The 25,054-nt window shown below is 46.3% G+C and overlaps 1 protein-coding gene across 1 annotated transcript in view; it reads left to right on the forward strand.

The window, feature by feature from the left end:
- Positions 1-24,393, forward strand: part of LOC146789275 (histone deacetylase 9-like) — a 1,526,442-nt gene extending 1,502,049 nt beyond the window's left edge. The window contains exon 14 of the mRNA XM_085630931.1: positions 23,577-24,393. Coding sequence (XP_085487057.1) covers positions 23,577-23,616 — 40 coding nt within the window. The 3' untranslated portion in view covers positions 23,617-24,393. The remainder of the gene's footprint in view (positions 1-23,576) is intronic.
- The last annotated feature ends 661 nt before the right edge of the window (positions 24,394-25,054 follow it).

Raw genomic sequence — 25,054 nt, forward strand, 5'->3', positions numbered from 1 at the left:
TAATTGGTTACAGAAGGCTGCGTCAATATCTTTTTTTGTTGGTTCAGGAAGCTTGACCAGACTTTTTACTGTTGAGAATAGTGCCTTGCTGGAGTTGCCAGCCTGTAGAATCTTGTTTGAAAAGTACTTGCTTTTCTTTTCTAGTATCAGTTTTTTATAGGTACTCAAGGACTGAGAGTATAACGTTTTTTCCGTTGTTGAGTAGTTTTTTCTCCAGCACCTCTCAGCCTGTCTGCAGAGTTGTTTCTGTTTGCGCAAGGCATCGCAGAACCAGCGTTCAGATTTTTTTACACGTTTGCTAGTTATGTTTTTTTCTGGTGCCAGTATGTTCACTGCGGATTTAATCCAGTGGGAAAAATTATCCGTTGCTCTATTTGTATCGTGTTTCAGGTCAGGTAAAGAGGAAGACAAAGTATGTTGCATTTGCTGGGGCCCAATGTTCCTCCAGTTGCGACCTCTGGTTGTCTTAAGGGGTGTTTGCGCCTTGGGGATATGATGTGTGGTAGTTATCGTGAACAGGATTGCTCTATGGTCTGACCAGGGGATTGGCAGGATTTCTTGGATTTGGAGGTGCGGGTTAGAAGTGAAAAGCCCGTCCAAAGTATGACCGGCTTCATGTGTGGGGTGCAATACTTTCTGTTCCAGGGAAGAATTGGCCATCATCTCTATTAATGATGTTGAGTTATTATCATTTGGATTTTCAAGGTGATAGTTGAAATCGCCTAATATACAGTAATCGTCTGAGTTGGTACTTGATTCTATTACTTGACTAATAATTTCCTCAAATATGCTTTTGCTTTTTGAACTGGGAGGTCTGTATACTAGAGTGCCATTAAAGGTGTAGTTGGCGCTCAGGTTGATTCTGAAGGAAAGTAATTCACAGTTAGGGTTATTTCCGGCTTCGGAACCCTTGAGTTCCAATGCATTGTTGACTATGATTGCTAGTCCACCTCCCCGTTTATCTTGTCTATCCTTTTTGATGATAGAAAATCCTTGGGGTATAGCCAAGGCCAGCTCGCAGTCTGTGGTTTTGTTTGCCCATGTTTCGGTCACAAAGGCCATATCAATTTTATGTGAGGCCAATAGATCTGCAAATTCTATATTATGTTTTACAAGGGAACGAGTGTTAAGGAGCAAGCCTGTCACCATCTTGGGAACTGGAGGGTGTACGTGTGATTTTTGGTTTTCTGTGAGACAAACCTTGGTTTTATTAAAAAGAAACTTCATATTGCAGTGGGGACAAGTCTTAGGCTCTTTGAAGAGGTCGAGCCGAGCACAGGGGCGCTGTGTGTGTTTTTTATCAAGGTTCATTAGAGTAACATTCGAATAAAACAGCCTCATATCAGTATTGGGGGTCTTCCGGGCAGCGGTTGTGGCCCTAGGCCCGGTCCAGGCGCGGACGGGCGCAGACGGGCTTGCCTTTGGTGCGCCTTTGGGGTGCCTGAGGCGCACCCGCTGCGCACGTCCGCTGCGCGTCCGCTGCTGCATCTGAATTTATGCAAGTGGCAGGGGATACAACGCGCGCACTTGTGACTGCCCCCTATGACCCGGAAGTCAATCCGGGGAGTTCCGGTTCACTCTGCCCTCCACTACAAACGGCACCAGCAGCGGTGGAATGGGGCTAGAACACGGTAAAGGCAGGTACGTTTGAATACGCTAGCGTCACAATGTTACAGCTTTCAAACAATACAATATTAAAAAGCAGATTCTGGAGCAATTAAAAATATTTGGTTTCTCGGAGATTTGCCACAAGCACGTAAATTCGGTTTCAAATAACAGATAATACATCTAAAATGCAGCATAGACCTACCGCTAGTAGTTGCGCGTCCGCTGCTGCATCTGAATTTATGCAAGTGGCAGGGGATAGAGCGCGCGCACTTGTGACTGCCCCCTATGACCCGGAAGTCAATCCGGGGAGTTCCGGTTCACTCTGCCCTCCACTACAAATGGCACCAGCCGTGGTGGAACGGGGCTAGAACACGGTAAAGGCAGGTAAGTTTGAATACGCTAGCGTCACAATGTTACAGCTTTCAAACAATACAATATTAAAAAGCAGATTCTGGAGCAATTAAAAATATTTGGTTTCTCTGAGATTTGCCACAAGCACGTAAATTCGGTTTAAAATCACAGATAATACATCTAAAATGCGGCATAGACCTACCGCTAGTAGTTGTGCGTCCGCTGCTGCATCTGAATTTATGCAAGTGGCAGGGAATAGAACACGCGCACTTGTGACTGCCCCCTATGACCCGGAAGTCAATCCGGGGAGTTCCGGTTCACTCTGCCCTCCACTACAAACGGCACCAGCCGTTGTGGAACGGGGCTAGAACACGGTAAAGGCAGGTAAGTTTGAATACGCTAGCGTCACAATGTTACAGCTTTCAAACAATACAATATTAAAAAGCAGATTCTGGAGCAATTAAAAATATTTGGTTTCTCGGAGATTTGCCACAAGCACGTAAATTCGGTTTCAAATCACAGACAATACATCTAAAATGCGGCATAGACCTACCGCTAGTAGTCGGTGGACTGCATAGGAGCAACCGTGACTGACAAACAGCACCAGCACATCACATATAACCCATTGGGGAAATGCCATGAGTGACACATTGACCCTGGACAAAGAACTGCACCACAAAGCACAGTGTCACAAATGAAGTGATGGGGAGGCACACACACATGGAAACCAAGGGGACAGCTGACACCAAAGTGAAGTGTACTGCATGCCAGTAGGGGACATGGCAGGAGTGTACCATACACAAAGAGAGGGAGTGCAGAGTGACCCACAATGGGTAGGCATCTGAAGCACAGATTGGGGATGGTATGACAACACACACAACATGCCACACTGGAGGCAAGAAGGCACCATGTGATAGCAAGGCATGAGAAAACGCAACCACAATGGCAGTGTGGAACAGCAGGTCTGCACAGTCCCTACAATCAGCCACGAGACACATGGATGTGCAACAAAACACAACACTGACTCGCCAGTCACACACTCTGCATACTCACAAGTGAAAAAAACAACAAGTAGGAGTCAGACAGAACTGCAAGGACACACCAACACACTGCACGGTGTTCTACTTACAACTCACACATGTGCATACAACCACATCCACAGGGCTGAACAATCAAAACAACAGGCATACAACTCCTGGGTGACACTTGTGTAGTTCACAATGCAGGGGCATGCACACATTAAACACACCCAACAAACTCACCCCCTTCACACTGCACACCACCTGACCATCCAAGAGCACACATGGAAAGTAAGCCATGGGACTAGAATGACTGGCCATCACAAGATGACCACATACATACACCACTGGGCACACATAAAGGAAGAACACACATACATGATGACCCTGAACATCCTGCCTGCAAAACTGTGTGCAGAAACCCACTCAGTGCCGGCAGTGCCCCCCAACCTGACATGTGTACAATACAGCCAACATGAACTAATCAAGTAAATGGCAACTTCTGCAAATTGTAAAATTACACCATTGCCCCCATGAGTATCTAGTTCAGTAAGAACTGAAGACCCTGTCACCCGAGAATACTGATTCGTAAGTGAGCCCAAACATTGACCATGTTGAAGTGGCACGCAGAGCATTTGGCACAGTAAACCATATACACACAGCAAAAGAACTTTATTCAGTAAGGACACTGACAAAATAGACAACAGGAGCAACTGTCTTTATTCACATATTGCACAGATAGGCACCATGACAAGAGAAGAGCAAGGCACAAAATGCAGAGCATGTCCATGAGAAGCTGCACCGACAAGGCCAAAACAGCAGTGAACGACAAGGCCAGTGGGCAGGACAAAGTGCAGAGTGAGTCCATGAGAAGCTGCACAGGCAGGGGGCACACAGCAGTGAACGACAAGGCTAGTGGACAGGACAAAGTGCAGAGCATGTCCATGAGAAGCTGCACAGGCAGGGGGCACACAGCAGTGAACGACAAGTCCAGTGGCCAGGGCAGAATGCAGATCATGTCCATGAGAAGCTGCACAGGCAGGGGGCAAAACACAAGGCCAGTGGCCAGTCCAGGGTGCAGAGTGAGCCCATGAGAAGCTGCACAGGCAGGGGGACACAGCAGTGAACGACATGTCCAGTGGCCAGGGCAGAGTGCAGAGCATGTCCATGAGAAGATGCACAGGCAGGGGGCAAAACACAAGGCCAGTTGCCAGTCCAAGGTGCAGAGTGAGTCCATGAGAAGCTGCACAGGCAGGGTGCAAAACACAAGGTCAGTGGCCAGTCCAAGGTGCAGAGTGAGTTCATGAGAAGCTGCACAGGCAGGGGGCACACAGCAGTGAACGACAAGGCCAGTGGGAAGGACAAAGTGCAGAGCATGTCCATGAGAAGCTGTACAGGCAGGGGGCACACAACAGTGAACGACAAGGCCAGTGGGCAGGACAAAGTGCAGAGCATGTCCATGAGAAGCTGCACAGGCAGGGGGCAAAACACAAGGCCAGTGGCCAGTCCAAGGTGCAGAGTGAGTCCATGAGAAGCTGCACAGGCAGGGGGCACACAGCAGTGAACAACAAGTCCAGTGGTCAGGGCAGAGTGCAGAGCATGTTCATGAAAAGCTGCACAGGCAGGGGGCAAAAAACAAGGCCAGTGGCCAGTCCAAGGTGCAGAGTGAGTCCATGGCAAGCTGCACAGGCAGGGGGCACACAGCAGTGAACGACAAGTCCACTGGCCAGGGCAGAGTGCAGAGCATGTCCATGAGAAGCTGCACAGGCAGGGGTCAAAACACAAGGCCAGTGGCCAGTCCAAGGTGCAGAGTGAGTCCATGAGAAGCTGCACAGGGAATGTGTTTGACTGTACCTTTCCATGGTCAGCAACACAGTCAGGGGGTAACAATGTGCTGTACAGGCCCACCTGTGTGAGAGACAAGTGTGTGAGGGTGACCAACACTCAGACTTGGCTGTCAGGCAGACTGGGAGCTGGCTGTGTCTCGGGGACTGTCGGTGCACCTGAACTGTGAGAGAGCGGATCAGCTGAGGTAGAGCTATCAGTGGCTTGGCAAGCCGGAGGGCTCCTTGAGCCAGGTGGTGTAGTGGCATGTGGAGGTGGAGTCATGCAGACGGGAGACATGGTGTGGCCGGAAGATTGTGGAGGGGTGCCTTTCCACTTCTTGGGGATTCTAAATGGCTTGCCTGACTTTGGATCAATGGAATGTGGTGTGGGCACAACAGGCACACTCACCACCAAAGCTGCATCAGGTGCAGGCGCTGGCACCCCCTCTGGTGATGTGCTGGACCCAGCGGAATGCTTTGCCTGGCTTCGCCTCTGCCCCCTTACCCTGTTTACTAGGTGTTACCCCTACAGTGCCCTCCTGCCCGAGTTTCACTGGGCATGGAGTGGGAGTCGAGGTGGTGGGTGAATCTGCCTTGGACCCCTTCCTAGGTGGAACCTTGGCATGCACCACCTCCTTGGTGGGCACAGACACTGTATGCTTCTCTTTGCGCGATGCTTTAGGGGCAGGAGAGTCCTTTGATGGGGATGCCTCTGAGGCATGTGTGCCTGAAGTATGCTGCTTTGCTTTTTGTCCACTGGTGTCTCCTGACGGGCTTTTCTCCCTGTGCTCTGGGGTGGCTTTGGTCTTCTATTGGGATGATGTCTACGGCTGGGACCGCTTGGGCTGCTGCCGCTGTGTGCTTCATGTGCTGTATCATGACTTTGATGTATGGGCACCGTGGTCACTATCGTCAGACGTAGCCACTGCCAGGGGATGGACAAAGGGACCGGAGCTGGACTGTGAGTATGTGCCTGTTGAAGGGCAGACGTAACTGTTGATGACAAAGCCTGGACTGTCCGGTGCAGCCCACCCACCTCTGAATGTATGCCCTCCATGAAAGCAACCACCTGGGCCAATTTCTTGTCGTGGTCATTGAAGGCATTGAGGAGAGCTGTCTGGACTACACACAGCTGGCACATAAGGTCCACAGACTCAGCACTGATGGCAGCAGGGGGAAAGGGGCAGGGGCAGCGGTGCCAGGGGTGAAGGACACTCTTCCTCTCTTACTGAGGTAGACACAGGCAGCACCAGAGGAAGTGGCTGGGAGGGTGGGCACTGGCCGCTGTGTGGTGGAAGTCGATGCAGAGTCCCCGTTCCCTGTGCCCTCCAACATAGATGCATCCCTGCTGGCATCTTATGATGTGGTGATTTACGTCTCAGGCTGGGATTCTTCAGACTCCTGTCCCCCTCTGAGGCGCTGGTGACATCTGTGTCACTGGGCTTTTGTGCCGCTGTTGTGCTAGTTTCACCCCCACTGGTGTCCGTCTCCTGTCCCTCCATGACCCCAGGAGATGCTGCATGAGAGAGATGTAGGGTCAGGTCAGTGACAGCAACAGAACAAACATATGCAAGCAATGCATTACAAAAGATGACCAAATCTACATGTTGCACACCATCCTGTGCAATCACATCGTGCCAACTCACTATATAGACTCAAGCAGTGCGTGGAAACTGGAAACTCAGGCATGAGTGAGCCTTGTGATGACCACACAGCACAACACCCTGCGTGTGGCTCTGTTCAACCAGACAAACAACTAGCTCTGAGCACACCTAGGGACATGATGGGGCACCCTACTTGTTGGCAATGACAGATCTGGGTGGAACAGGAGGGGACAACTCAGAGCCAGACTACAACATGACAGTCCACGATGGACATTAGCCCATGCCACCCACCATGTTGTACTTTGGGGACAATAGAATGGTGTACATTGTTGTCAGATGTGTAGGCCTCCCCAATCTGGGTGCATGCAATGGATGCATTGATGAAAGCACATTCAGATCGGGCACACTGCCGTTCCCTCCCATGGGATTCCCAAGACTACCCCAATGCAGAAGAAACCTAAAGAGCACAACTCAGAATGTAATGTGAATGCACAGCATCCAAATCACCTTTGTAAGTATAGGTAGGGCAAATGCATGCCACTAACATGCCACAGCATCACACTACCAACATCACATAGGCCAGCACTGGCACAGGCTCTGTACACATGCAGCCACTCCCAGCCAAAGTCACCCTCCCCAAATGGTCACCACTGGCTTGCTGCTGATGCTCCTTCAAACATGTATCCAGCTCAGGCTGTGTCACTGCCAAGATGCGGCCCATTAGTGGTGTCATGCTGCGCCGTGCCAAACGCCCAGTGCGAGGAAGCAGCCCCAAGGTCATCTCCACCACGCTCTTTGCCAGCCGGCTGATGTCATCCCACCTCGTGTGGCAGTGGGTGCGCCATCGGTTTGAGGCCCCCAGAGCGCGAACCTTCGCTGCAATGGCCCTCCACACGGCCTTACGCTGGTGTACCTTGAGCTGCAGGCATGGGAGACAAGAGGGGGAAATGATCAGTGACAGTGTTATGTACCTACATCTATCAGTATAGCAGCAAGATACAAACTCATCACAAATCACAATCACAATCAAAATCATCACACATCCAATGATATGTCAATCAGAGACTAGAGTACATCTCATATGGTACATTGGCATGGGAAAAGCTGAAGTGAATGCATGCAGGTGTGAGGGGGAACACAGTCCCTGCACATCTCACACACATGCAGGATGCCAGCACTGGAACCCCTATGTAGCTTGCCCACATCTCCAGTCCATTGTTGGGTTGAGCAACACATACATCACATATCAACCTGTGTTTGGGGGTGACCCACTGTGTCCAAGACTGCGCAGCCCCAATGTCCCTTCCCTGTGAATAGATAACTGTGTCATGGATGTCACATTGAGGGACATGATCTCACAACTACAAAACAAGGGTGGTTGTGTGCAATCTACAGTGCTGAGATGGCCCATAGCTGGAGTTCAATGTGAAAAGACTGATGTCATACTCTGTAAGTGAAGTGATGTGTCCTTGTCTTTGTAGATGGGGACTGTGCTGCCCAGCTGGGCTCACACTGAGATGAACTATAGGGGCACGCAAAGCCATCCAGCCAATCAATCACTGTCCTGACTACAGCATGAACAACCTTCTGTGTCACTGTATGGCTGACAACACAACACAGGTCACTCATTCATACATGTGCAGGGAGGCAAACCTGTGGCATTGGGTACACACACCCTCCCCCTGGAGACAGCATGTCAGGCAGTGCATGACACTATCCCACACTCCCAGGCACATACTGAATCAGTCCAACTACATGTGTTGCCCCCCTGCCCTCCCCCCTGTTGACGACTTACCACAACATTTGGGGCACCATATAGACTTGAGTACTGTGTGAGCACCTCGTCCACCAGGACCTCCAGCTCCTCGCTCGTGAAGGGACTGGCAAGGATCTTCTCTGTCCTTGCCATCACTGTAGAAATGAGACCACAGCGGTGGAATTGGGCAGTGAGGGGTCTTTGGCAGCAGTCCCTGGAGGCAGCAGCAGGTGAGGGGTCTCAGGCAGCAGTCCCTGGAGGCAGCGGCAGGTGAGGGGTCTCAGGCAGCAGTCCCTGGAGGCAGCGGCAGGTGAGGGGTCTCAGGCAGCACTCCCTGGAGGTAGCGGCAGGTGAGGGGTCTCAGGCAGCAGTCCCTGGAGGCAGCAGCAGGTGAGGGGTCTCAGGCAGCAGTCCCTGGAGGAAGCAGCAGGTGAGGGGTCTCAGGCAGCAGTCCCTGGAGGAAGCAGCAGGTGAGGGGTCTCTGGCAGCAGGCTGTGGGAGCAGTGGAAATGTGAGGCTCACTTCCGCACATATATGGCCCCCTGAGGTTGTTTCAAAGGTGCCAAGCTGCAGCAATTGGTGGTCCAGGTCTGCCTCTTTCAAATGGATCCAATGACTGCCCCCGCTGTGGCGGAGCACGCCTACCGTGATTTTCAAAATTGCATCATGCCACCGCTATCCAGCTTCCCATTGGCTCTAGGGCAAGCTCCATGGCGGTGACACACCGCAGGTGCCCGGTGTGCGCTAGCGCGATGTTGTATCTTTCAAATGCATCCAATGACCGCCTGTCCGGCGGCGGAGCACGCCTACCGCCATCTTCAAAATTGCATCATGCTACAGCTATCGAGCTTTCCATTGGCTCTAGGGCAAACTCCATGGCGGTGACACACCACAGGGGCCCGCTGTGCGCTACCATGATTTTTGCGGCAGAGCATGCCGACCGCCATTTCCACATGTCTCCATGCCTATCCCTTCCGCACATGTGTGAATGGGGGTGCTGGTGACACACCGCCAGGGCCAGGTGGTAGCTACCACGATATGGGTGCCATACATTGACATGAGGCACCGCCATTCAGGTGGCAGAGCATGCCAACCGCCATTTCCACATGTCTCCATGCCTATCAGTTCCGCACATGTGTAAATGGGGGTGCTGGTGACACACTGCCGGGGCCAGGTGGTAGCTACCGCAATATGGGTGCCATACATTGACACGAGGCACCGTCATTCTGGTGTCAGAGTTTGCCAACCGCCATTTTCACATGTCTCCATGCCTATCACTACCGCACATGTGTGAATGGGGGTGCTGGTGACACACCGCTGGTGCCAGGTGGTAGCTACCATGATATGGGTACCATACATTGACACGAGGCACCGCCATTCAGGCGGCGGAGAATGCCAACCGCCGTTTCCAAATGTCTCCATGCCTATCACTACTGCACATGTGTGAACGGGGGTGCTGGTGACATCCCGCTGGGGCCAGGCGGTAGCTACCGTGATTTGGGTGCCAGACAATCGCAATGGCCATCTGGCAAACATCAACAGTGCACAGTGCCCACATGGTCAATGGCACATCATTGTGCACACGATGCCAATGTTCCATTTACTCCACTGATGGCTACGCGTGCCATGTTTGTGTGTGTGATTTCGTAGATTGGCCTGTACTCACTCACATGTCACTTATGGATTTGATGGTCGGGTAGGCAGGACAGCGGAGTCCTGGACTGTACAATGTGTACACATATCAATGTGTTGAGGTGCAGTGAGAATCACAGCAATGCTCGTCTCAATGAATGATGATCTATTTTGCAGTGCCTCTCATGTCTGCTCATGCACACATTCGTCATTCCTGCGCCAACTGTGGTCATTGTGTGGTGGATGTGTGCCAGGTTGTAATGACGCATTAAGGTGTGACAGGTACAGCAGCTAAGTAAGAGACATTGGGTTTGTTTTGTTACACATATGCTGGATGCTATACTCCCAGGCGTGCCCATGTGAAATGTGGCCATCTCCCTATGTGCATTCACATTGACCAAGGTGGTGTTTGAGGTACTTGTCTTGTGTAAGTTGACAGGTGTGCCCTTTGTGTAGCTGAAGGTGTCCCTATATGTGAGCTGGTCTGTTAGTCAATATTGATGTCAGTCATTGTTGTAATTGTGTCAATCCAGAACGTGATATGCTGTGCACATCTCATGATGTATTGCATTGACATGTGTCCGCTATCATCTCAAATAGGAGGAGGCCAAATTTGATTCGTCACTTGACGGTGCTGGAGGACATGGAGGATGTTGCGATCATACGGAAATGCCATCTGGATAGAGCCACCATGAAAACCCTTTGTGATCTGTTGGAGCCCCACCTGCAGCCTCGCCAGACATATCCAACAGCTTTCACCCCTACTTATAAGGTGATGGCGGCCCTGCATTTTTTTGCCACTGGATCGTTCCAAGAGACCGTGGCCAGCGCTAGTGGGATGTTGCAACCGATGTTCAGCATGGTGCTGCGTGATGCACTTTCCGCCATGATGATATACAAGGACAGATACATCCATTTCCCCAGGGGTGCTGAATTGCCAGCTGTGAAGGAAGACTTCTATCCCCTTGGACACATCCCCAATGTTGTTTGTGCCATTGATTGCACCCATGTCGTGCTTGTGCCACCACAGGCAATTGAGCACATTTACAGGAATCGCAAACATTACCACTCCATAAATGTGCTGGTGGTGTGCCTGGCAGATATGATCATCTCCCACACGTGTGCCAAATTCCCAGGCTCAGCCCATGACTCCTACATCCTGCGGAACAGCATTGTGCCCCAGCTGATTGCTAATCTGCTTCCCGAGCATGCATGGATTGTGGGTGAGTACACCTAGGCATACGGTGTGCTGGGTGTGTGACCTGCTGCCCTCAGCCTCAGCGACATTGCAATGTCTATTTGTGTTTGTCATACCTAGGTGACTCTGAATATCCCAACCATCCTTGGTTGCTGAGCCCACTGAGGAATCCCAGGACCCCAGCTGACGTCCGCTACAATGAGGCACATGGGAGGACACATCATGTGGTGGAGAGTACTTTTGGTCTGCTCAAGTCACGTTTCCGCTGCCTGGACAAGACCGGAGGTGCACTGGCACACTTGCCCGGGAAGGTGTGTCAGATTGTAGTGGTATGCTGCATGCTCCACAACCTAGCCACTCGCAAGGAGATTCCCCTGCTCCTGGATGATGGTGAGGACCCAAGGCCCCAGCCTGCAAACCAAGCCATGTCCAGTGATGAGGACAGTGGAGAGGAGGAAGGTGTTGACCTGCGTGAACAGCTCATCACCCGCTACTTCATTGCCTGCTGATATTGCTGTTGTCATGAAGGGGCATGTGAGAATTGTAGCAGCAGCCAGTTGTAGACTCAGCGTTGTTTGGCAATGTTTATTGGACATGTCATTTGGGAACATCTACAGGACATGTATGTTGACACTTGTTGGCCATTGAGATGTGCATGTTGGGTTATCCTGATGGTAGGGGTTGTGTGATGTCCGTGATGCCACACCCAGACCAGTGAAAGTAGTTCTGTTGTGTTTCCCTAGGTGCCTTCAACTTCTCCTTGCCTACATGCAGCCCACGCTCCTGGTACATTGTGATCATGTTGAAGACTGTACATCCTGCAATAAAGATGGAGCAGACACGACAACATGTGTGGAAGGATATTTTATTTGCAATGTGAGATGCAAGGGGGGTGTACATTTCCATGGGGGGTGGATCAGTGAGTTGACAGTTGTGGTAGATGAGATAATTGAGTAGTCACCACATTGATGTGGTGACCCAATCCAACAGACAGATGCCATTCACAAGGCAGTGTGGGGAAGGACAGTCCAAAAAGTCAATGCAGTGAGGGTTGCCATCATGGCTGGTTCCGTGACTGGCGTCTGGCAAGTGCTTTGCCTCCAGAGACTCCCAGGGTCTTTTTAGGACGGCCCCTTCGTCGTTTGGCAGGGGGGGCTTCCAACTGCTTCATGGGGAGTGCTCCATCCTGCTCAGGTGTGGGACAGGGGGAATGTTGGGAGTATGAGTGCAGGCCTCCCACACCCAGACACCCTCACTGTGAAGATGGCTACCTACCTGTTAGTTTGATGAGGATGATGTAATGGCTTCCAACTGCTTCTGGGGGGCTCCATTCTGCTGAGCGGGGGGCAGGGTGCATGGTGGGAGTAGTGGTACAGACCTCCCACCCACAAACACTCTCACTGTGAAGATGGCTACCTACCTGTTAGTTTGATGAGGGTAATGTAATGGCTGACACATGCTTCTGGGTGGGGTGGGTGGGAGGAATCCATCTTGCTAGGCTGTGGGACAGGGGGCATGGTGGGAGTAGTGGTACAGATCTCCCACCCACAAACACCCTCACTGTGAAGATGGCCACCTACCTGTAAATTTTGTTTGGTGTACTGCAATAGCTTCCAACTGCTTCTGGGGGGAGGAGTGCTCCATCCTGCTCAGGTGTGGGACAAATGGAATGTTGGGAGTAGTAGTGTAGGCCTCCCACACCCAGACACCCTCACTGTGAAAATGGCTACCTACCTGTTAGTTTGATGAGGGTTATGTAATGGCTGACACATGCTTCTGGGTGGGGTGGGTGGAGGGCTCCATCTTGCCGATGCTGTGTGACAAGGGGGCCTGGTGGGAGTTGTAGTATTGTCTGCCTGTACACATGCCCCCATGGTAATGTTGGTAGCTACATTTGGGGTGAATGGGAGTGGGTGTATGTTGGATCAGGGAGTCATGTTTTTGTGAGTGTGCGGTGCAGATGGATGGAATTTGTCCTAGGTGGTGTAGCTTTGTAGTTGTGCAAGACAGTACATAGCAGAGTGGTGGTAGTCATTTATTTGTACTTACCAGCCTCCACTTCCCCGGCTACTCCTGTGAGACTCTCTGGATGCAGTATGGCAAGCACCTTCTCCTCCCATGTTGTGAATGTTTTTTGTGGAATGGGAGGGCCACCACCAGTCCTCTGAGCCAGCTCACGGTTCTTGCTTCTCCTCTCCTTGACCACCCTCTTCAGATCATGCCACCGCTTCATGATCTCCTTTTTGGATCTTGGGGTGGTCCCTACTGCATTGACCCTTTGGACTATCCTTGCCCACATTTGTGTCCTTGTGGCTAATGGTGTCTGTTGGACCAGGGTACCAAAAAGCTGTGGTTCCACTCTGACTATCTCATCTACCATGACTGTCAACTCACTCTCTGTGAATTTGGGCTTTTTCTGTGTGGCCATGGTGTGTGGTGTGCAAAGTGGTTGTGGGTGCAGGAGTGTGTGTGGTGGTTGTGGTTGTGATGTGTATGGTGTGTGTTGTGCAGGGGGGTTAGTTGTGCAGGTGTGGAAGTGGTGGTGGCGCTGTGTATGGTTTGGCTAGTGCTGATGTGTCCTTTGCCTCTCCTGTCAGCTGGGGGGTGTGTCCCTTCTCTCAGGGAGTATTGCAAAGGATTGTGGTCAGGGATGGGGCTGGTTTTATACTCAGCTATGTGGGTGTGTCCAATTGGGGTGTTGCTGTCTGGTGTGTTGTCCTGTGATTTGTATGTTTCTTTTTGTCATGTGGTTGTGTCATTGGGGTGTGTTTTGTGTATTTGGGGGCCATGGCTGGTTTTCTGTGTGCACTTTTTGGCCTTCTTGTGGGTTTTTTGCTTTGTCCGCCATATTTTTAACGGATCGTCCGCAGCGGTGGCTGTGCTTCAGCTCTTCCGCTGGCTCTCCCATTCATCCCATTGTGTGACAGCGGCAGTCAGAGACAGCGGTACGTACCGCGGGACTGTCGGGGATGTCCTAATTTCCCGTGCGTTGTCTCCGCTATATTGCGGTGGGTTGGTGTTTTTCTGCCGCGACTCCGAACGCCGTGGACGGATTTTGCCGATCCCCGCCCGCTACGGGTGGTTTTTCTTGGCCCCATTCCGCTGCGGTCGGTGGTTTTGGCAGTTGATCCTAATTTGGCTGCCGGTTTTCCCACGTTGTCGGCGGGCGGCTGTTTTCCGCTTTCACGGCGGTCGGGTGCTTTTCCGACCGCCATCCTATTAGACCTCTAAGGATATATAAATTACTATTCCCACTGCAGTCAATATTTAGTCAGGGAAGGTGCTGGACACTAAATATATATAATGTACTATTCCCACTCCAGTCACTAACTCAGGAAAGATACTGGATAATAAACATATATAATTAACTATTCACCCTCTACTTTCTATTATATGAGGTAAGGCAAAGGACACTAGAAATAATTAATTCAATATTACCACTACAATGATTAATAATTCAGGGAACATGTTTGACTTTAAACTTTATAGTATCTAAATTAATTCAAAATTAACACTTTTACATAATATTAAAAAATTTTAAATTGCAAAAATATAAAGCATTAATACAGTATTTTAAAAATGTTCAAATAAATTATTATAACATTTATATAACTTGAACAGCATAGAAAAATACTAATCTTTTAAATAAATATAAATAAATGTTTTGCTATATAAAATTGAATTCAAAATTATTTTATTTAATTTAAAAAAATCCATAATACATTTAATAAATATTAAATTTATCAATAATAAACACTAAAAATACAAATTAAAAAACATTTATTTAACATAATTTTTTAATTTTGTAATTCTATAATTTAACGTTTTTCTTCAAACACTCCCCAACCATATCGTCCAAAAACACTACATCCCACTCCATAAAAGCACTAATTATTTTAATTTCATATTTTTATTTTTAATTTATTTTAATGTATTTATTTGTAATACTTAAAAACGTTGTACCATACACTTGGCCCATAATAAAACAAAAAATCACACCTACAACTTTTCAAATTTTAAATTACAATTTTCAACTTTTTTCAAATTTCTTTGTATTTAAAATAATTCCCCACCCCTGTCCCATAATAACTCAACATCCAACTCCTAAAACAAAATATCAAAATTAAATTCTAAATATAAACATATTTTTCAAATTTTAAATTAATATTTTTAAAAAACTCCCCGCCCTTATCCCCTAATAACCCAAAATCCCGCGCCTAAAACATTTCAAATTTCAAATGTATTTTTGATTGTAAATTTTAAACTAATATTTTTAAAACCCTCCCCACCCTTATCACCTAATAACCCAATATCTCGCTCCTAAAGTAACATTTTAAATTTTTTATTTTAATTTAAATTTTAAATTATAAACTAATATTTTTAAAACACTCCCCACCCTTTTCCCCTAATAACCCAACATCCCACTCCTAAAATTTATATTACAATTATTATTTTAATACAATTTTCTACAACTATTAAAACAATAACAACAATATTTTAATATTAAAAACTACTATCTTGCCATTTTCAAAAAACAATATTTTATACATTCTATATTATTTTTTTCGATATTGTTTAACACTAACAAACAATATTTTCCTCTAACGATATTTTAAACTCGATATTTTTGTCATTTATATAAATTACATCGATATAATGGTATTATCGATATAAAAAAATCTATATTGTTGTCAGTCAATATTTAAAAATCGATATGACCATTTACCATAATTTCCACATAGAAAAAATCGCAAGACCCTCAAACTGCTGTTTTTAAGGGTACTAATGTCGGTCAAAACCTTTCCCTTCTACAATGGCAGTTCTAGTAGCGGCATCAACACCCATTTACCATCATCAACTAATCCATATAGTTATTCAACCAATTCCTTAGATTGAGACAAAGCACTCCAGTTGACCCTCCGCCTGTTAGTAGTCATGGTTAGCATTCTATCAAAGGCCTCGAAAGGAATAGCCAGAGCAACAGGGACCAATAATCTCATGCCAGGGGCTAGAGCATTGTGATAATTGTCTTACCCAGGCATAATGACCGTATCAATTAATTTGGCCAAAGGCGAACATCAGCTAAAAAATAATCTATGAGGCTTGTGCTCTACGGGTGACTAAACATATGGTTGCTCTCCCTATCAGATTTAGATCTGCCATTTCAGGCTCTTAGGCCCTGGTTCAGTGTGAATGCATTGAGTTGTACAGCAGTGGGGACAATTTGTTTACAGGGGGATCGCTAGCCGCGGAATGGACCATAGGAGATCTTCTTCAGTTGTGTGGTTGTCCATACTAGAGTCAAGTGGTTCAAATTGACAATTGAGGTCACCTCCCACAATTTTTATAACCTCAACTGGGAGTGCTGCAAGGTGTGAAGACAACACCTCTATTACCTCTGTCTCTGCTTTGTTGCCTAAAGATCTACAATAAACAATATTGATATTACAAACACTTTCTGTGAGAGCCATACTAATCACAGTTCCTGACAGTCCCAGGTTCAGAGAAATGCTTTGAAACGTGGGTAAGAGAAGCCTTTTGATTTGCGATAATTTTAACGCCGTTTCTTGATAATATGCCCCCAGGTTTCTTGATGTAGACACACATTGTAGGTGTAAATAAAGGTGCACCGCTCCGGGCAGGCCAGCTTTAGCTGTACTCCTGCCACATTCCAGGAAATGAACTTTTAAGACGTGACCATACTTTCACTGATTAGGAACCCACCCTCCCCGGTGAAGTCATGAAAAGAGTCAGACCCTACAGCCTGATCAAGTAAATATATTTCTGCCAGGGCTTCAAAACGGTTGGATGTTGCGATCCCTGGGGAACCAACAGTCCTTGTATTAATAGCACTACGAGGAGTAGGTGCTGATGTCTTGGGAGCCCCAAACTGTGCCCAGTTGCCATCTTGCCAGACATAAAAGCCCTGTTTGTAAAAGTAACTTAAAGGTAACAGTGTAATATTATTCTTGCCTTTTTGTTGACTCAGGTGCCTGGAGAGTAAGCTCTGCACTCCCATGGGCGATCTAAAATTCCAAATCACACAATCCTCCTGCCAATCCACTGGCCCTGTTCCAATCCCACTCACCCTTCTTGTCAATAAAATCTTATTGGCCATGGACAATGGGAAGTCTATATACAATCCCGGCCAATTCAAAGTTTTGTTGGATAGTTCTTCCTTGGTTTCCTTTGGGTCCAGCCGCAAAGGTGGTATTCCCAACAAAACACCCACTTACGTGCAGGATGCGGGGTAGGTTTGTCACTGGTTGGAGGGCCGTTTGGACACAACTCCAGTTACCCATGCTCCCTGTTTGCTGAGCAATATGGTGAGTATGGAGAGTATAAGACTGTGGTTGAGTTGGACCTTTGTGCTGAGTGGAAGGAAGGCAACTGTTTGTCTTAGGATTTAATCAAGACTCTGGGCCACATGCATCAAGCATTTTACCGGTCGAAAATGGGCCGATTCACAAAATCGGCCCATTTGCGACCTGTAAAATGCCTTTTCCAATGGATCAAAGGAAATGCATTAAAAAAATAGGTACTCGCAATTTATTGCGAGTACCTAATTTGCTAATGCATTTAGGGAATGGCAAATTGCGATTCCCTATTTGAGATGCATCAAGCCTTTCCTGAATGCGAATTAGCATTTAGGAAACACTAATTACCATCAACCTCAAGTTGATGGTAATTTGCAAAATCTTTGAAAAATTTACAAAGGTGCATTTTTCAAAGTGACATGTGGCGCACACATGTGCCCTTCATTTTGCGATTCCTACATGCATAGGGAATTGTGATTCTTTAAAAATCGTTATTTAGGAATCACAATTCCTTATGATGATGCATGGGCCCCTTAGTCTTAGGATACCCTTGGTGGGATTGCTTTATAACTGGCTGTGGCCAACCCTCTGACATGGGTCATCTGTGACAAGTTGGTCTGGTGCCCTGCATGGCCAGGGTCTCTTTGATGTCCACTATCATACGCTCAATGCCCACCAAGGGAGTAAGGACTGGAGACAGTCCTACCATTAGGGAGTCTTTACTTTATCAATACAACTCTTTATCAATCTCCTTTCCCACGCACACCTAGATGGGGAATCTCCCTCCTCGCCCTCTATCATCATTATTCTTGTCTGCGCTTCAGCTGAGGCAAGAGTTGAAAGGATACAATCTGTTTGCACTGCTACCTCTACTGTTCTTTTTCTAGGTGCTCACTTTGAGTGCTTAGCCACAATAAAAGTTTGCAGGCTAGTTAGTGAATGCACCGATGGAGCAAGGCTCGATGGATCATTTGATTGATTGAGGTAGTTGTGACCGAGGCAAAGAGGTGCCCATGCCTTTTCCCACCCCTCCTTTTTCCATTAAGCTGGTGTTCTCAGTTTCAGACTTAGTTGGTATATGCAGAGTAGAACGGTTGCCTTGTTGAAGGGTACTTAAAGAGACCGACCTGCCCTATCCCTCCTCCAAACTTGTAACAGTGCTATTAATCTGATTCAAGTACTGGAGGAGATATCAAGATGCCAAGAGGGTCCTCATTTCTATGACTGGTTCACCCTAACAAGAATCAATGCCTGGAACAACAATGGGGTAGCAACAGTGGTGAGCTAGTGAACAAGCATCCATTCACAAGCCCAGGTGCTATTTAGTTGCAGTCTTGATTGGATGCTGGGCAGAAAGGCTTTATCTCCTCTTACCTTTGCCTTGTTTGGAGAGGAGGCACAGACCCCGCTCCCCTGCTCAGTGCAACTCAATTAGGGAGTTACTTCTTTACTCTGATCTAACCTGTTAGTCCTGCTGGGCCTGTTAAAGTAATGTATGCGGCATCAGTTAGAGCGGACTATATGAGGAAGTAGAGGTAGATACAGTGCACCTGTAGGTGCAAAGACAGGTTGTGCAGTTAGCACCCGAATGGAGCAGCCCAAAATTTTGCCCAGTCAACAACAACAATAGCAATGGCCACTTACCTCATCCCCTAGTTTTGCTGAATGCCGCTGCCTCCACCCACAGCCATGCCACTTCGGGTTCAGTGAAGACTAAGCAGACTCAGCACCCTGAGTGTCAGCTTCATGGTGAAGGGTCCAGAGTAGTGATGTAGCGAAGAGTCCTATCTACGCCGGGCTCTCTTTCACATGCCCGTATAGCAACCAGCAACCAGCTACCCGCAGCACCACAGCACTACAGTTGAACTGCCCACAACCCTCCTGTACACCGTACCTGCCTGTCTTCATCAGCGAACCAGGTACTAGGGCAGCAGGCGAAAACAGAGTCAGCAGTGGTGGCCACAGCAGCAGGGGGCAAGAATGGATGGGAGTAACTGCTGCTTGAAATGAGGGCAAGCACAAAAATGTCTCTGCTACTGCCGCATTACTGCCCCAAAGAATCTGTGGCGGGACCTTTTCAGTTTATCTAAACCCTAAATGTGGGCACTGAGCTGTTTTCCAACCTCGGACAGGGCTCCGATAGGCTCACAGTAACCTACAAAATCTTTCCTGTGAGCTCCTCAGGCATCTGGTGTGCAGAAGCATGTAGGCAGACACAAGCACAGCCGCATGGGAAGGGTAAGCATCACTCATTCAATTCCTTTCAAAATACATCCAGCAACCCTAGTAAATGATTGACCGTTCAAACACTTCCTTTTATGTAAAAAAGTGTATTAATCTACCAGCAAAAAGTACAATACAACACACTGCAAAAAATAGTCACAGCCATCTTTATACAAACCCACCAGCATTACCCGAGTCAGCTTTCCAGTCCCACTTCCCCGCTATGGCTGATGGTTATTCCTCATTTCATCTGGTGACATCCAAGCTAAGGCGTTAAAGTCTCAGAAGTTCTCTTGGGGCTCTTTAGTAACATCGAAGACCCAGCACTGGAGCATGCCATTTTAGAACAAGTTCCCATGGGCCTGGTAAATCTATTGTCAATCTTACTCTTTCTCATGGAGTGGCAGTTAGGAGTTCCTGGGTGCCCATCAAAAACTTGGCCGTGCCCGGACGGCGGGAAGCTGTTATTGCAGCAGCCACTGTCCTTTGTGCTCCTCCAATATGGTAAGTCTCTCCTGGGATTCGGGGGCAGGTATCCATTGCTCAAGGATTGGGGAGTCTCCGATCCTACCAGGCTTATGCAGCATCACTCGCTACTGTCTATGTGCTCTACCTTCTCACAGGAACATGCACATCCTGGCATGCACAAGCAACCACTTGCACTATTTCTTCTATACCATCTCTCAGGCACACGTACATCCAGCCGCGACCCGTGGAGGGAGTTCTGTGGGGCGGTAAGGCAGGGCGGGTGAGGGGCAGGTTGGGGTTTTCTAAAAACCGGAATATGGATAATTGCAGGTAAGTAAACAATTAAATAAATAAAACGAATTTTGTAGCGCGCGCTGCATCGCAAAATGTGATGCAGCGCGCGCTACGAAATTCGTTTTATTTATTTAATTGTTTACTTACCTGTAATTATCCATATTCAGTTTTTTAGAACCCCCACCCTGCCCCTCCCCCACCCCGCCCGCCTTACCGCCCCACGGAACTCCCTCCACGGGCCGCGGCTGCGTACATCCTCACACTGTGCACAACCCAAAGCAATCCAAGGGTTGAGTTAAACAGTGGACATCTACTATAGTAGGTCAGGAAGCACCACTCTACTGACAAACGTACAACTGACTTATTCACTCTTGATCCCTAAAAACACAGTATGCCGCCACCACCATGCTTACGCTACTTAACTCTAGGTGAAGCCAATAGCCTTACACTTCTTGAGGGTAACTCTTTGGGCACCCTTTCTGGTGTAAGCAGACTGCAGTCCTTGAGACAGGCCTGGGTAATGGCGCCCACACATGATCCATGTTCGCTCATGACCAAAAATCATTATCAGGAATCCAAATATCACCACATCTGGGGCACCCAGGGCATGAGTACAAGTCCCTCCCCATGTGAGGGAATTTTCCGTCCCAACAGAAATCATACTTAGTAGTTCCTGACAAAGCATGAAATGATGGGAAATTGTGGTCTTTCTTTCCCCTTTCTTGGCCTGCAATAGCATAAAAAGCACATTTCAATGTATTATAGTTTAGTATTTTAACCAGTTGCAAGGTGAATATTATTGTCAATGAGAGACCAAGCTTTCATGTGCTTTGTGAAACAAGGGTGATTTGCATTTGCCAGGTTGAATTTCTCCTAAACAGCTATTTCAGGGCTGTAACCAAAAATCATTGGTTGCTCACTTAAAATCGGCATGAATGTTATATTTTCATCAATACAACAGGAAAGTATACTTTATCTGCTATTTTATTGTATACAATAACAGAATAGAAGGGAACCTTTAGACAAAATAACTATGTAATATAAGAGTTAAAACATACTCTTTAAACTCTTCTAGAAACTCCACAATTATTGTAAATGTAAACAACATTTCTGTAAATTAGCACATTCTGTTTATATTATTTACCATAGAAGTCTCATAATGGGAAGCTGTATTTATTAGTGCTCAGATGGTATCAATGCTGTGATTACCATGTAGAAAGCAAAACAACTAAGATGTTATCCTTTAAAGTTAGAGACCAACGAAAGTCCTTCCACAGGCGGGCATTGAGTTTAGCAAACTTGATGTTTGACATTAAGTGGAATTTCTCCTCGTTTTTTGCTATTTCTATGTGTGCTGCATTCTGCAGCACACACTGAAGGAGCAAATCGCCATTAATGATTGTTTATGTGCGGGAAGGTGTCCCTTCCTGAACATAAACAATCATCTGTGCAAAACAGGCACCCTTGCACCATGGCGCAAGGGTTTTACGTTGGCGCTAGGCAGCTTTTTTAGTGCAAGCGCAAGGGAAAACATAGTGGCGCACCCCTGCATATTTTTAAATGACGTACCACAGCACTGCTAAATTGCTTGCAACGCCACTCTGTACCATTTCTTTGTAAATGTTCTCTCTGTGCTCTGTTTGTGTTCATAGACTTCTAATACTCTCAAGGGACCACTAAGGTTAGAATTAATTACGATTGCCTTATTGTCTCTTTTCAATAGCCATGTCTCTCTACTTTGTATTTAATTTCCTTTAAAAACACATTAGATTGTAAAAAGACATATCAAAAGTAAATATTTATTGCATGTGTAATTGTTATGTTTTCTTTATAGTGGTCAATTGGTAAACTTTGCTGTATGCCATTATAGAATGAATTATTCCTAGTCACAGCAAATATAGTCTAGCTTGCATTCACTGTTGCCAAATGGGGGTGCGTGAAGCTGCAATGTTTTTTGGTGCAAACTGAAGACAATTTTTTCAATAACGACAAAAATTATGAGAAGGTCGCAAACATTTGTGTGCGTTGGACGTTTCTGTTGAGATCTTTCCTTACTCAAATGTTTCGCATGTAAATGTAATTTCTGTTGTGCCACTTACATACAAAATGCTAGTGAGCAACCAACTGCACATTTTTTTTATTGGTTTCATATTTTAGTCTGAGGTTGATGAATCACAGGCGATTAATCTTGGAATGAGTATTTTTAGATGCTATGTTGAATTAATTATTGATTATTAATTTGGAAAATCTAAAGTAAATGTGTTTTAATCCACAAAGACATCAGGTGGCCTAGACCTTAAAGATTTATTTAAAATTGTTTTCCTTAATGTTAATAATCTTCATTTAGTTTATTTTCTACATGCAATCTATTTAATAATTATTTTTATTTATGAAAGCGACCTCCTTTCTCTTTCTCCCTTAACCTTGTGCTTATCGGTTTTCTTTTAAACATATGAATTTCATAAGTTATACCAGCTGTACAATACCCTCAACTTCAGCCTTAACACTTTATACCTACCTTTCTCTTCATGTGCTGTGTATTCCAAGGTTAAATGCGGAAGTAGAGATATTTCACCCTTTAATCTTCTTTCAGCAAATTAATTATGCAATGAAGTGTCAAAGATTTGAATGGCTTCTGAAACCAAAATATACACATGCATATGTAGCACACACACAGTCTCACTCTCTCTCTTACACACACACACACACACACACACACACGCACACACCTGTTTCCTTCAGCACTCTTTGTAATCTCCATTGTTATGTTTTCACTTTGAATCCTCAAGGCCTATAGTATCTATTTTGCAACATAGTAGTCTGAAGAAGGGTTTTCGGGTCACCTTAGAGAATGAACGTTTCTTGCTGTTCTGTACATTAAATATTTTACCATTCTTTTAGCTCGCCATGTCATCGAGTGTGTATGGTGCACAGGCCTACAGGATTCTGTTTTGCTTAAAAGAAATAAAACAATTCTCACGAGGTTCTTGTCAAACCCCAAGGACAAAGAGGAGCACATTTCTGAACCTAACCATATAAAACGCCTTGACAAGCCTCAGTATAAACAGGAACGCTTCAAATGATTGCTTGCCCCTGAAATATGTTTCTGCACTTGGCATATGGCTAGTACTTCCTAGGAATAGAATTCTATTTATGGATAGCTGCACAGCGCAAATAAACATCAGAAGGAGCAGAAAAATCAGCTTTGATTATGCATGAAAATCCACAATGTCATTGTGTACTCTCGCGCCGCTTTCTGATTGCCTGTTTGTTTTTACAGAACTGCCGGCGAGCCCATGGAAGAAGAGCCCGCCTTGTGAAGTGCCAAGTCCTCCCTGAGACTTCCTGTGTGTGACATCATTGTGTATCCCCGAAGGCACCCTCAGACATGTCTTGTCTGCTGCCTGGGTGGCACAGATCAGATGGAACATAAACACCGGGCACAGAGCTCCGAACAGCAGCCTCGCTTGTTCGTTGGATGGGCTTAAAGGGCCCGGCGGAATCCGCACGTGACCGCTGCAACTCTAAAGTTACTAAACCCATCTTGGGAGAAAGCCCCTGGAGCAACATTTGAATACCCCGTGCTGCCCTCTCCTCCAAATAATTTATATAGTCATTGGAGAAAATAGCTACCTTAACTTAGTTTCCATTTGTTGAGAAGTTTGGAAGAGTTAGCAGAAAATCCTTGTTTTGGTCTCTGTCCATGAGCACTTCTACCAAGTAAACCGTGGGCCATTTAAAGTAATATTCCACTGAGCTTCTCGTGATTCCTGTCCAGCCATCCTTCCAGTGTGCCGCAGCACGGAAAATCAAAATATGAACATGCTAGGGTTAGATCTGAGATCCTGCACCCTGGAACATGGCAGAGAACAGATATCTAGAAATGAAAGTAACATTATTATTTCATAACTACTCATACAAAAAGGTCAAGGTTTATTTCATATTGAAAGTGTACACTTACATAATACTCGAAATACAATTTCTGTGCATTAGATAGTTGCAGGAATCACATATTAGCTTGTTTAGGCAGTCTTTATGGAAATATTACTTTGTAATCCAAAAAAACTATCATACTGTAAGAACATATTAGCCAAACTGTGCAGTATGTAAAAAAAAAAGCATGTTGATATATATATATATATATATATATATAATGTGAACAAGGCAGGTATGCCCAAACGCGTCATAGCTAAAGAAAAATCGAAATAAACGAGAGGCTGGAATAGTGACGCTACCCGTGTCGGTGTCTGTTCTATAACGAGTTCAGAAGTGGTTTGGATATATATATATATATATACATATATACATATATATATATATATATATATATATATATATATATATATATATATATATATATATATATATATATATATATATATATATATATATATATATATATATATCTTACTTTGAATCTTAGTGGCGTGGTATAGTATTTCCTGACCTCAAAGGCATAACTGGTTTCCATCTAGCATCTGATTTCGCACAGGTGTCTCCAAAGTATTTTGATGCTCAACCATCAGCTGTACTTGGAAGACAGCCTAGAGGGGATGCCAACAGTAATAAAAATCAAACCTGCCTCAGAAGAGCTAGACACCTTATAAGCTGCTAAAAAGGAAGCACAACTGAGATATGGAGCTAGTGTACGTTGCACGCTAAGCTTGAAGTATTTTAGGCATAGCTAACCGTATGCTGCCTTATGTCAGGGAATATTTAAGACTTATATTTGTTGACATTCACACATTACTGGTCATC

This window comes from Triturus cristatus, chromosome 10 (genome assembly GCF_964204655.1).
Source record: "Triturus cristatus chromosome 10, aTriCri1.1, whole genome shotgun sequence".
Taxonomy (NCBI): domain Eukaryota; kingdom Metazoa; phylum Chordata; class Amphibia; order Caudata; family Salamandridae; genus Triturus; species Triturus cristatus.